The 14,463-nt window shown below is 37.7% G+C and overlaps 1 protein-coding gene across 9 annotated transcripts in view; it reads left to right on the top strand.

Annotated features, from left to right (window-relative positions):
* The window catches only part of LOC106090109 (collagen alpha-1(XVIII) chain), a 1,585,531-nt gene that overhangs the window by 979,668 nt on the left and 591,400 nt on the right, over positions 1-14,463 (top strand). For all 9 annotated transcript variants that reach the window (XM_059369513.1, XM_059369516.1, XM_059369517.1 and 6 more), the window contains exon 12: positions 2,574-2,637. In XM_059369513.1, coding sequence (XP_059225496.1) covers positions 2,574-2,637 — 64 coding nt within the window. The remainder of the gene's footprint in view (positions 1-2,573; positions 2,638-14,463) is intronic.

Consider the following 14,463-nt stretch of genomic DNA (forward strand, 5'->3'; position numbering starts at 1 on the left):
TTTGCTTGAAATTGTGCACGTGTCGTTTATGTATGCCATAAACCAATCTCCTGATTCGACTTTCTGAGCTTCTACAGGGCTCAATATTTATCCGATTTGCAAGTACCAAGCATGGTCTAAATCGATTCATAACCTAATGTAGCTGTCATATAAACCGATCTGCCAATCTGAGCCTCTAGAGGGCGCCATTACTGTTCGATTTGTCTGAAAGTTTGCGGATGGCATTTTTCTATGACTTCAAAAAGCCTTGACAATTAGAGTTCATATCAGCCTATAACTTTATATACTCGTAGCTCTTATATATTTGAAACCAGTAAGGAAAAGTCGGGCGGTGCCAACTGTATAATAGCCTACACCTACCCTATTAGTACAATGTGGGACCTGTATTCAATTTTGAACCAATTTTGATGGACTTCGGCGAACAAATATGTTCAAACTGTAAAAACTGCGGTTGACAAATGACAACATTATGACAAATTACCCAAAATATGACGAACATATATATGGGAGCTATATCTAATTATGGACCGATTTCGAGCAGATAATGTAGTAGTTGTCGAGGAAAGCGTTATGCAAAATTTTGGCAAGATTGGTCAAACAATGCGCTTGCAGTGGGTCTTGGGGTGAAAATCTGTCGATATACATATTGGGTTGCCCAAAAAGTAATTGCGGATTTTTCATATAGTCGGCGTTGACAAATTTTTTCACAGCTTGTGACTCTGTAATTGCATTCTTTCTTCTGTCAGTTTTCTTCTGTCAGTTTTCAGCTGTTACGTTTAGCTTGCTTTAGAAAAAAGTGTAAAAAAAGTATATTTGATTAAAGTTCATTCTAAGTTTTATTAAAAATGCATTTACTTTCTTTTAAAAAATCCGAATTTACTTTTTGGGCAACCTAATATATGACAGCTATATCTAAATCTGGTCCGATTTCTATGAAATTCACCAGTAATATTGAGAGTCATAAGAAAATCCCTCCTGCAAAATTTCGACAGAATCGGTTAATAAATGAGCGCTTTTTTTGCAGTATTTCTCAAAATCAGACGAACATATATATGGGAGCTATATCTAATTATGAACCGATTTCGAGCAAACTTCTCGATATTGTGGTAGTCGTCGAGGAAAGCGTTTTGTAAAATTCTGTCAATAAATGCGCTTGCTGTGACTCTAGAAGTTAAAGTCGGGTGATATATTCATATGAGAGCTATATCTAAATCTGAACCGATTTCCATGAATATACCACCAATAATGTTGAGAGTCATAAGAAAATCCTTCCTGCAAAATTTCGACACAATCGGTTAACAAATGACCATTTTATTGCATTATTACTGCAAATCGGACGAACATATATATAAGAGCTATACCTAAATCTGAACCGATTTTGACCAAAGTCCATGTATATTGTGGTAGTCGTCGAGGAAAGCGTTGTGCAATATTTTGGCAAGATTAGTCAATAAATGAGCTTGCAGTGGCTCTAGGAGTGAAAATCGGGCGATATATATATATATATGAGAGCTATACCTAAATCTGAACCGATTTCCATGAAATTCACCAGTAATGTCGAGAGTTGTAAAAAAATCCTTCCTCTAAGATTTCGAGAGAATCGGTTAACAAATGACCATTTGATTGCATTATTACTAAAAATCGGACGAACATATATATGGGAGCTATATCCAGATCTGAACCGATTTTTTCCAATTTCTATAGGCTTCGTCTCTAGGCCGAAAAACATGCCGGTACCAAATTTTAAGACGATCGGATGAAAACTGCGACCTGCACTTTGTACACAAATTAACATGGACATGCGGGACAGACAGACGGACGGACAGACAGACAGACGGACATAGCTAAATCGAATCAGAAAGTGATTCTGAGTCGTTCGGTATACTTATCAATGGGTCGTTCTCTCATCCTTTTGGGTGTTACAAACTAATTCGCTAAGTTATAATACCCTGTACCACTGTAGTGGTGTAGGGTATAAACATTATTCAAGGAACTTGTCACATTCGATCCATGGTGGAGGGTATATAAGATTCGGCCCAGCCGAACTTAACGCGCTTTTACTTCCTTTACTCTCCATTAATTTTATGTATGAGTGAATTTCCCTTTTTTTTGCCTACAGATTGTTAATAGACCCAAAGTCCGTTGACCGTTTATTATCCCTTTTAAGCTGCTATGATGGCTGCTCAGTTGAGCAACTTTTTAGAACAACGAATATTTATAGTCATTGAAACTTTAGTTCATCTGTTGATAGATGTTGATATTTTATTTATAAATATTAATAACGTCCATTGAAAGTTAGTTTTTTTTCTGTTTCTTTACACTTCATGGTGATTATATGCCACCTTCCTTTTTTGTCAGCAGCATTGTAGTCGGATGTGGGCAAATCAATATTTCAGTTGTGTATTAATAATGACATATCGCATACTATGGGTTTTTTTCGCGCCTGGTTTAAAGTTAACCAAGTATGACTTACTCTGTTATTTTTTAATTACTTTGTAATTATAAATGCAAACATTTAACTTTATTAAAATATTAAAACTTTTTTTCTGAACGTTCTTTTTTTCTATTTTCAGGCCACAAGCATTTACGATGGCAGTGGTATGCCGCCACAGCAATCACAATTTCCACATGAGAGACGTAAGTAATGAGTTATTAAATATCGAAAGTTATTAATATTTAAAAATTTCTTTCAATAATTAATATGGAATAAATTAAATAATTAAATTTTTTTTAATTCAGGAGAATTTATCAAATTTTAATAAAATTAACAACTTACAAACGCATGCATTGGAAAAGAAAGAGCTAGCAAACAAGGTGTCAAGCTTTGTTAAGGTGTCAAGCTTTTTAGGATCGGCACACTTCGCCCTGAATGCAGATATCGAATTCGTGCCACTGTAGCCTATGACGCTGAACGCGCGACGCTGGCGAGAACATCGAACAAAGCGGTGTTTATCCTCTCTTAATGTAGGCGACATTTGCGAGGCACAATGCCATGCATGGTCATTTAAAAAATTTTCCCCAAAAAAGTGTCGCACTGCGGGACGCAGTTTGCACTCGGCTATAAAAGAAGATCTCTTATCATTGAGTTTAAACTTGAATCGGAAAGCACTCATTGATGTGTGAGAATTTGCCCCTTATCGGTTCATGGTGGTAATGTTCTTCCTTAGGGTAATGGGATGGCACCTCAGACATTTCGACTCAAATATGGATATCAAATTCGCGATGCTCTTCCAAATCCCTTTAATTTAAGCCCCATATTGCCATGGTCGGTAAATATGAACCGCTTGGAGTGTATTTTGGGGCTGGGGCGGCCACCGGCACTTAGCACTAGGTACCCGCTGGGTAATCGAACCCAAATTTTAATACCATATTCGTTTTCTGGTCTCCAATTCCTTTCATTTAATACCCTTATTGTGCCCAACGTACTACTTTCGGATATGCGTGGCGTTTTTGGGGTAATGGGGAGGGTCCGCCTCCATCTAAAAAGTATATAGCCTATGTTTCCCTCCAGAAAAACGTTCGCAATCTATGAAAATTTTGAGAAAATCGGTTCACCCAAGGATCATATAGCCATAATAGATCTAATGGCGTTTTTAAGTGGTGGCATGACTCCCTATACTTCTATGTATGCCAGATTCGAAATATTCTCCCTAATTCCTTTCATTTGTGCCCCATATTGAAATGAACGTCCAATATATCTGTTTGGGGGATTTTTGGGGTTGGCGCGGCCCACTGGGTACTTAGACTCAAATTTTAATACCATATTCGTATTCTACTCTCCAAAACCTTTCATTTGATACCTATATTGTCCCTATCTGTCCACATTTAATTTTGTGTTGTGTTTTTGGCATAAGGGGAGGGTCCATCCCCCTTCCGATATCGAAGAATTATATTGCCTATGTTTTCCTTTCAGACCAACCGACACAATATGCGAAATTTTCGAGAAAATCGGTTGTGCCGTTTTTCAGTCTATACGAAACAAACAAATCGAGTCCCATACATCCGTGATTGGCAAATATGCCCATTTTGGGCATTTATATAGGGGTGACCCCCTATACTTCGACATGAATTTGTTTTCCTGATTCGTTATATACTAATCCCGCATACTTTCATTTGATACCCATTATCGGTCCACTTTTGATTTCGGGTGGTGTTTTTGGGTAACGGTGGAGGGTCCGCCCCCTTCTGTTATCAATAAATTACAAAGCCTATTTCTACTTCATTTGAGTCTCATATTGTCATGATCGTCAAATAAACCTATTTTCAGGGGTTTTGGGTCTGGGACGGCCCCCCAGTTCTTGGACCCAACATTTTTAATGAAATTTGACTCTACTGTTGAATACCTTCCATTTGAATCCCATATTGTCGGGATCGGTACACTTTTATTTTTGGGAATTACTTTTGGGGTAAGGGAGAGGGTCCGCCCCTCTTCCGATATCAAAAAATAATACAGCCTATATTTCCTTCCAGAACAATCTATACATTCTGTGAAAATTTCAATGAAATCGGTGATTCACACCTAAAAGTGTCCGAAGATGACATTTATTAACCAAGAAGTCGAAATGCATCACACTATGGTTGGTGTTGTTGTATCAAGTGGCTTCACTTTTCCCTTGCATAGAAAAAATTCTTCAATCATTGAACTCGTCTCGAAAGAGGAATTGAAATGAAAATTATAAAATAAATATAAGTTGCACTTACAGTCAATCCAAAAAATTTACGTACACTTCATTTATTCAACATAAAACCAGTTAAAAATGCTCATGATATAAAATTTCGTAATGCAACTCTTTCAACTTTCCTGAATCATCAAGCCAATACGAATAACTGAAGTTGAGAAATCACTCTTATTTGAAACCTAGGTTAGGTAAGGTTAGGTTTAAGTGGCAGTCTGCTATCAGACTCACTTAGACGTTTTTGTCCATTGTGATACCACAGGAACAGAGGAAGGAAGACGCCTTCTAGTTCCTACCGTTGAACCATCCAGATCGCTTTAAAAAGCCCAATAACTTGTAAATGTTCACATCCGATAGATCAGACAGGTTCTCAAAGAAATGAGAACCTAAAGTGGAACTCCTTCGAACTGCTAGAGCGGGACACACACACACAGATGGTGTTCTATATTCTCTTCTTCTTCGATGCCCTCGCAGGTTCTCAAAGAAATGAGAATCTAAAATGGTCCTCCTTCTTACTGCTAGAGCGAGACAAACACACAGAAGGTGTTTTATAGTCTCTTCTTCTTCAATGTCCTCACAGCTTCTACAAAAGTCGTTGCTGGCAACCTTCAGTCTGTCAGCATGTTTTCCGATTCGACAGTGACCTATCATGACGGACACTATGACTAAGATGTCTGTTCTAGCCCATGACAGCAAAGTGGTAGACCTCTTCAAATCTAGATTAGCCCACATGGTTTTTGAATACTCACAACCCCTTCTTTATGACCATCTATCATTCGTTGTACTTCGGGCCTGGTCCTGAAAACTTAACTTACATGTCGCTAGAGGCATACCCACAGATCCCAGTATCCCTGGAATGTGTAGGGTAGTTCCTAGTCTCACAAGCCTTGCAACCTAATATTCATGAAAAAGAAAATATCTAGAATAAGTAAAAGAGTGCTAAGTTCGGCCGTGCCGAATCTTATATACCCTCCACCATGGATCGCATATGTCCATTTCTTTGGCCGATATCTCTATATAGACAAACAAGGGATAATGGATAAAAATTGCCGCGCTATTTCAGCTATACCAAGTTATGAATCGATTAAGGCCATATTTGGTTTGACTGTTGGAGGCCAAAATGGAAATCAAAATCCGAAATCGGTTTATATGGGAACTGTATCAAGTTATGAAACCGATTTTAACCATACTTAGCGCAGTTGTTAGAAATCAGAAAAAAACACTTCGTGCCAAATTTCAGCCAAATCCGATAATACTTGAGCCCTTTACCGGCTCAAGAAGTCAAGATCCGAGATAGGTTTATATGGGAGCTGTGGCAGGTGATGAACCGTTATGGACCATACTTTTCATAGTTGATAATGGTCAAACCAAAACACTTCATGCTAATTTCAGCCAAATCGGATAATAATTGCGCCCTCTAGAGGTCAACGAAGTCAAGACCCGAGATCGGTTTATATGGAAGCTATATCAAACCGATTTGAACCTTACTTGGGGCAGTTGTTAGAAGTTAAAACAAAACACTTCCTGCTAAATTACAGCCAAATTGGATAATAATTGCGTCCTCTAGCGGCTCAAGAAGTCAAGATCCGAAATCGGTTTACATTGGTGCTATATCAGGTTATTAATTTATTTAGACCATACTTGACAAAGTGTTTGATGGTCAAACCAAAACATTTCATGCTAATTTGTATCCAAATAGGATAATAAATGCGCCCTCTAGAGGATCGCGAATTCAAGACCTGAAATCGGTTTGTATGAGAGCTATATCAGGTTATGAACCGATTTCAACCACACAAGGTGCAGTTGTTAGAAGTGAGAACAAAACACTTCATACAAGTATTTATGCAAAAATTCAAGCTACTAGCTGTGCTCCTTCGAAAGTTAGCGTGCTATCGACAGCCAGGCAAACGGACGGACGAACAGACGAACGGACATAGCTAAATTGACTAGGAATGTCAAGGCGATCAAGAATATATATACTTTGTTGGGTCTCAGATCAATATTTCGATGTGTTACAAATGGAATGACGAAATAAGTATACCCCTATCTCATGGTACAGGTTATTAAAATAAATCAATAATGTTTATGTACACAATCTCTATACGTTTTTGCTATATTGCCTGACTTTGAGAAATTATATGGGACTTGATATTGTCCGTAAAACCAAAACCGTCCCAGGTGGGCCATCATGACAATATGGGACTCAAAAGAAAGGTTTTCGGTAGTAGATTAGGAATATGGTATTTAAAATGAAGTTCAATTGAAGCCTACCCCTCAAAAGAGAGTCAAAAATGTGAATATTCATGTTACACGGATGGATCAAAGCTAGAGGACAAAGTGGGCCATTGAGAACCCAGAATCTGAGATCTGTTTTAGACTGCCTGACCATAATACGGTCCTGCAGGCGGAGATTCGGGCGATCACGGAATACGCGAGGTGATGTGATGCTAACGCGAGGACGTTGGGTGTAAAATTGCCATAAGGGCAATAACAACCAGGACGGTAAGGTCACGAACAGTCTTGCAGTGTAAGAAGGAGATTAACGCCTTCTCTGAGTTTGGCAAAATCCGCATCGCTTGGGTGCCGGGCCATAACGGAGTAAGGGGGAATGGAAGGGTAGACGATTTGGCGGTGATGGCCAGAGGTCTGCCCTCAACAAACATGGTTAACCCGAACATTTTCGGGTGGACGCAGTCCGAGTTAAGGGAGTGGGCGAAGAATGCGCTTGCAACATTGTGGAACAGCGAAACGGTTGGTAGGGCGGCGAGATCATCCTCTTTACCCCAATTTGGCCTGATCTCGGAGATGGTGCACGGATATTTGTATGTCACCTTATTGTACTCCAACAAGACGAAATTGGTATTAAATGTTTGAGTCAAATAACCTTTGGGGACGCACCATCCCTAAACCCTCCCGAATGGACAAAACCCCACAGCAGGACATATTTACCGATTGGGACAATATGGGACTCAAATGAAAGGTATTTAGGAGGTTAATACGAATATGCTATTAAACATTGGGCCTAAGTACTTAGGTCGCCGACCCAGGCCCGAAACCGTCCCAAAAGTTTCGCCCAAAATCAAAACTGCACCGATCGGGAAAATATGAGACTCAAATAAAACGTATTTGGGAGGAGAGTAAAAATATGATATTTAATATTGGGTCCAAGTACCTAGTGAGCCGTCCAAAGCCCAAAACCTTCCCAAAAATACCTCAAAAAATCAAAGCGAACCGATGGGGGCAACATGGGTTTCAAGTGAACGGTTTTCGGGAGTAGAATTCGAATATGGTGTCAAAAATTGGATCCAAGTAATTGGGACGTCGCCCAAAGAGTACCGCCCAAAATCAAAAGTGGACCGATCAGGACTATATGGGTCCCCAATGAAAGGTATTCGAGAGTAGAGTACGAATATGATTATCGAAAATTAAAAATTGAGTGTATTTACCAAAGCGGCCGCCCCAAAAACCGTCCCAAATGGACATATTAGACCATCATCTCAATATGAAACTCAAATAAAAACTTTTCAGAAGTAGCAAATATGGTATTAAACATGATGTTTAAGTGATAGGAGGTTCCCTACACCTCCCAAAATGTGAATATTTGTCAATCATGTCTATGTGGGGTTCAATATCAGGAATTTGGTAGTAGATAAACAAATTGTACTGTGGACATACGCGTGAACAGAGTATCCAAAAACATAGAATTTCATCTAAAGGAGGCCTCGAATCCACCTTATGAGAAGAGTGAGCCTCCACAGGGAAACCTGCAATAAAATTCTGATTAAAAACGTGAATCGACATATTGGGAGCAAAGGCCGCATCTAAAGAAGGACCCACGAAATACAAAAGCCACGTAAAAAAATGTTTAGTTTTCAAAAAATGTTCGTAAACTTTTTATACCATAGGATAGGGGTACACTAATCTAGTCATTCCGTTTAAAGTAAGTAAAGTATATATATTCTTGTTCGTCTCGTCGTTCTGAATCGATCCAGGCATGTCCGTCCGACTATCGAAATCACGATAGAGGTCGAACGCGTTAAGCTAGCCGCTGGAAATTTTGCACTGGTACTTAATATTGATGTAGGTCGTTGTAGATTGCAAAAGGGCCATTTCGGTTCAGATTTGGATATAGTTCCCATATCAACCGATCTCCCGGTTTGACTTCTTGAGCCGCTGGAAGCCGCAATTTGCGTCCGATTTGGCCAAAATTTTGCACCTAATGTTCTGCTATTATTTGCAAAAACTGTGCTAAGTACGGTCGAAATCGGTCAAGAACCTGATATAGCTCCTATAAAAACCGATCTCACGATTTGACTTGAGCCGCTGAAAGCCTCAATTTTCATCCAATTTTGCTGGAATTTTGCACATAGGTTAGGTTAGGTTGAAAAGAGGGTGCAGATATTAATCCGCCCCAAGCCACTATGGACATAACCTAAGCCAGTAATCGGCTTTTTGTGCGCTCTAAAAACTACAAAGTAACCTCGAAACAACCTCGTGCTACTTACAAAATTCTTAAATGTTTTCAATATCACTCCCCCAAGTTGGTTCATGTCTGGCATAGTGTCTCCACCTAAGTGCCGGTATCTGTTAGACCCGAAAGCCGGGCAATGACAAGGACAACGTCTCATCATCTTCCCCGCATGCCCTACACATGCTATCACTTGCCGCACCGATTTTACATAAGTGAGCTCGTAGTCCTATGTGTCCCGTTATGATACCAATAGCTAGACTGACCTCCTTCTTGCTTCCTTTCAGTAATAGCCTCGTACTCTCACGATCTGGATCCTCCCATAGGATTTTCACCGTCTTACCGACCGTTTCGCTGCTCAACAATGTTGCCTGCGCATTTGTCGCCCACTCCCTTAACTTGGACTGCATCGACCCGAAAGGCTTCGGGTTAACCAAGTTTATTGACGGCAGTCCTCTGGCCTTCACCGCCAAATCGTCTGCCCTTTCATTTCCCCTTACTCCGTTATGGCCCGGCACCCAAACGATGCGGATTGCGCCATTCTCAGAGAAGGCGTTAATATCCTTTTTCACCCAAGGGAATGTTTCCTTAAATAGTTGGAAAATTGATCATCTTTAAATTGAGTTTGCTCACCTTGGGCTTGAATTTTTAAAATTAGGACAAACATTTTGTCAGTGTGACTCACTCGGTTCGTTGTAAACTTTCACTCATTTCTCAAATGAGTTTGTGATGTCGCAGTTTAACATCTGATGCACTTCCCCTGTTCACATTTGTTACAATATATATTTTTTTTTGTTTTGTTTTACTTTCATCATAAATTTTCCTAAAACGAATGCTGATTTCATCATCATCATCATCATTTGATATGCTACTAAATTTATTACCATAGAAATTGAAATATATTTTCATATTGATTAAGTTCTTTCAGTTTCTGCAATTGGCAAAAGTGCCTCAATAAACTAAACGATTCATTTAGTTCTTGATGGAAATAAAATTTATGGCCAATAACATTCGAATGGACTCTGTCTCATACATGTGTGCTCCCAATATTTTTCAATTTAAATACACACATAGTAGGGCACGTTTACATATGTGATTATTTACATAAATCTTAAAAATATTTACAAAAATATTGCAAAGAGGAATGGGGAGTGGGGGAGGAAATTATATAGTCGAGTAGTAAACACGCATCTACATATAAACCATAAAATACCGGATACGTGTGAAGAGCATGAGAGGGAAAAATAGATTTCAATTGGAAATGCAAAAAAAGGAAAATGTTTTATTTGTATACTTTTGTGCAAGCAATTGCAGACTGGCTCTTTAAGCTATGTTTGATTTTGCTACCTTAGTCTGTTTCGAGTTTTAAATTACAGTAAAGTAATTCATCATAATCAGAATGTTCAAAAAATATTTTTACATAATCAACAAGTGTTTCGAGGGCCCTTCATCCCTTGGCGCTGAAAGTCTAGACCATTTGGGCATCACTGCGGTTTCGAACAAATTGCTGTATCGGTAGCTAAACCATGCTTCATGTTCGCCCGGGCCGAACTTTGAATACCCATCACCTCGGGTATATATGTAAACCAACTTTCGTCAAAATGCCCCATAGCAGCTACATCAAAATATGTTCCGATTTGGACCAAATACTAATAAGTACAAGTCATTGTTCAATTGAACAATGATCTGAACCATAAACGACACGGTTGTTGAAAAGCCTAACATAAGTCACTGTGTCATTTTTCAGTGAAATCGGATTATAAATGCGCTTTTTATGGGGCCAAAACTTTAAACTGAGAGATCGGTCACATGGCAGCTATATCCAAATCTGGACCTATTTAGGCCAAGTTGCAAAAAAATGTCGAAGAGCTCAACACAACGCACTGTCCCAAATTTCGGCGAAATCGGACAATAAATGCGCCTTTTATGGGCCCAAAACCTTAAATCGAGAGATCGGTCTATATGGCAGCTATATTCAAAACTGGACGGATCTGGGCCAAATTAAAAAGAGCCTAACACAACTCACTGTCCCAAATTTAAGCGACATCGGACAATAAATGCGCCTTTTATGGCCCCAAAACCTAAAACCGAGAGATCTGTCTATATGGCAGCTATATCCAAATCTGAACCGATCCATTCCAAATTGAAGAAAGATGTCGAAGGGCCTAAGACAACTCACTGTCCCAAATTTTAGCAAAATCGGATAATAAATGTGACTTTTGTGGGCCTTAGACCCTAGATCGGAGGATCGGTCTATATGGCCACTATATCCAAAGCTTAACCGATCTGAGCCAAATTGACGAAGGATGTCGAATGGCCTAACGCAACACACTGTTCCAAATTTCAGCAAAATCGGATAATAAATGTGGCTTTTATGGGCCCAAGACCCTAATTCGGAGGATCGGTCTATATGGCAGCTATATCCAAAACTGGACTGATCTGGGCCAAATTTAAGAAGGGTGTTGTAAGGCCACTACACAACTCACTATTCCAAATTTCAGCAAAATCGGATAATAAATGTGGCTTTTATGGGCCCAAAACCTTAATTCGGCGGATCGGTCTATGTGGGGGTTATTTCAAGATATAGTCCAATATTCCCCATCTTCGAACTTATCCTGCTTATGGACAAAAAAAGTGTCTGAGCAAAGTTTCAGCTCAATATCTCTATTTTTAAAGACTGTGATTTTAACAGACAGACGGACGGACATGTGTAGATCGTCTTAGATTTTTACGCTGATCAAGAATATATCCATTATATATCGACAATGGATATTTGGCTGTGTTGCAAACGGAATGACAAAATGAATATACCCCCATCCTTCGGTGGTGGGTATAAAAAACTGTTACCGGTGTTCCGTAATGGAAGGTTTGATGGCATACTAACAATTTAAAATTTTTAGAGATATGTGCATAAATGAGAAACAGTAACTTTTTCTTTGATATCCCAATTCTTCAGTACAGCCTAATGTACACTAGCAAGAGTATGACCATACCATCGAGCATGAACAGAATCCATAACGATTACATGTTATTGCACTGATTTGCATTTGTAAACATATACAATTTGATCCATACTCGTGCCATCGGCAGTCCCTTTTCCCCCCCTTCCCCCACCACTCCCATTAAACAACTCTTCGCTATCCCTTGTGCAGTAGTAAACTAACGCATACATAAATTCTTGTATAAATATGTGTTATAGCGAAATTATACACAACATGGAACATGTAGGTGGCGACGTGTGCATAAATGTATAGTTTTCTCTCATAGGTGTGCGTGTGTGTGTATGTGTGAGAGAGATGATTTTAAGGCATGTAGGATAATTGTAAATAACAATGCATGCAATACGAGATAGGGACACGCATTGCGCCACAATTGCAGCCTGCACAAACACAACGCATTACTCACTGCCACAGATACACCCCAATGTATGGGTACCCTTTAACTTTATCTCTCATTGATGCACATACGCATGTACTCACTCACTCATTCATCGTAATATCCTTGAATATCCTCCAGCAAATTGATACGATTTGGTAGAGCGGTGCAAAATTAAAAAAAAATTAAACATGGATCTTGTTTGCGTATGCAACATATATAATTTTGGTTGCATACAACACCATTTTATGTTTTTTTTTTTTTAGCAAAATGTGATATGTCAGCATTTTGTCATTGGTGTTGAATGATTTCGACGCATGTATGCATTTGGAATTTGTAACAGATCAGATATGTGAAAAGTAAGGGAAATGCACAGGGTATTTTTTTTGGAAATTTTATGAAAATTTATTCTTTAAAGAAAATTCTTTCTTTCGAGCATATTTATCATCGATTTTGTCCTTAGAGCAAATCTTATGCACATTTTGTATTGAAATAAATTTTCATGTATATTTTTTCTTTAGAGAAAATATCATGGAAATTTTTTCTTTAGAGAAAATTTCATGGAAATTTTTTCTTTAGAGAAAATTTCATGGAAATTTTTTCTTTAGAGAAAATTTCATGGAAATTTTTTCTTTAGAGAAAATTTCATGGAAATTTTTTCTTTAGAGAAAATTTCATGGAAATTTTTTCTTTAGAGAAAATTTCATGGAAATTTTTTCTTTAGAGAAAATTTCATGGACATTTTTTCTTTAGAGAAAATTTCATGGACATTTTTTCTTTAGAGAAAATTTTATGGACATTTTTTCTTTAGAGAAAATTTCATGGAAATATTTTCTTTAGAGAAAATTTCATGGACATTTTTTCTTTAGAGAAAATTTCATGGAAATTTTTTAGAAGATTTCATGGAAATTTTTTCTTCAGAGAAAATTTCATGGAAATTTTTTCTTTAGAGAAAATTTCATGGAAATTTTTTCTTTAGAGAAAATTTCATGGAAATTTTTTCTTTAGAGAAAATTTCATGGAAATTTTTTCTTTAGAGAAAATTTCATGGAAATTTTTTCTTCAGAGAAAATTTCATGGAAATTTTTTCTTTAGAGAAAATTTCATGGAAATTTTTTCTTTAGAGAAAATTTCATGGAAATTTTTTCTTTAGAGAAAATTTCATGGAAATTTTTTCTTTAGAGAAAATTTCATGGAAATTTTTTCTTTAGAGAAAATTTCATGGAAATTTTTTCTTTAGAGAAAATTTCATGGAAATTTTTTCTTCAGAGAAAATTTCATGGAAATATTTTCTTTGGAGAAAATTTCATGGAAATTTTTTCTTTAGAGAAAATTTCATGGAAATTTTTTCTTTAGAGAAAATTTCATGGAAATTTTTTCTTTAGAGAAAATTTGGTGGAAATTTTTCTATAGAGAAAATTTGGTGGAAATTTTTCTATAGAGAAAATTTGGTGGAAATTTTTTGTTTAGAAAAAAATTTCATGGAAATTTTTTGTTCAGAGAAAAATTTCATGGAAATTTTTTGTTCAGAGAAAAATTTTCGACACAAAGGTGTAGATGTCTATCAGAACTCGCTCTTTCAAATTTCATCAATACTTTGTATCGGGAGATCGGTCTATATGACAGCTATATCTAAATATGGTACGATCTGGTTGATATTCAACAAAAAGGAGCACCAGAACTCGCTTGGCCAAATTTTATCGAGATAGGATGAAAAATGCTGCTTTTATAGGCTCATTACACTAGATCGGGAGATCGGTCTGAATAGCTGCTATATCCAAATATGGTTCGATCTGGACTACATTTGACAGGAATGGAATGACAGAACACACTGTGCCAAATTTTTTCGAATTCGGGTAAAAATGGATCTTTTATGGCTTATAGGGAGATCGGGCGGTCGGTCTTTAGAGCAGCTACATCTAAATATAGTTCGATCTAAACCAT

Source organism: Stomoxys calcitrans, chromosome 1, assembly GCF_963082655.1.
Source record: "Stomoxys calcitrans chromosome 1, idStoCalc2.1, whole genome shotgun sequence".
Taxonomy (NCBI): Eukaryota; Metazoa; Arthropoda; class Insecta; order Diptera; family Muscidae; genus Stomoxys; species Stomoxys calcitrans.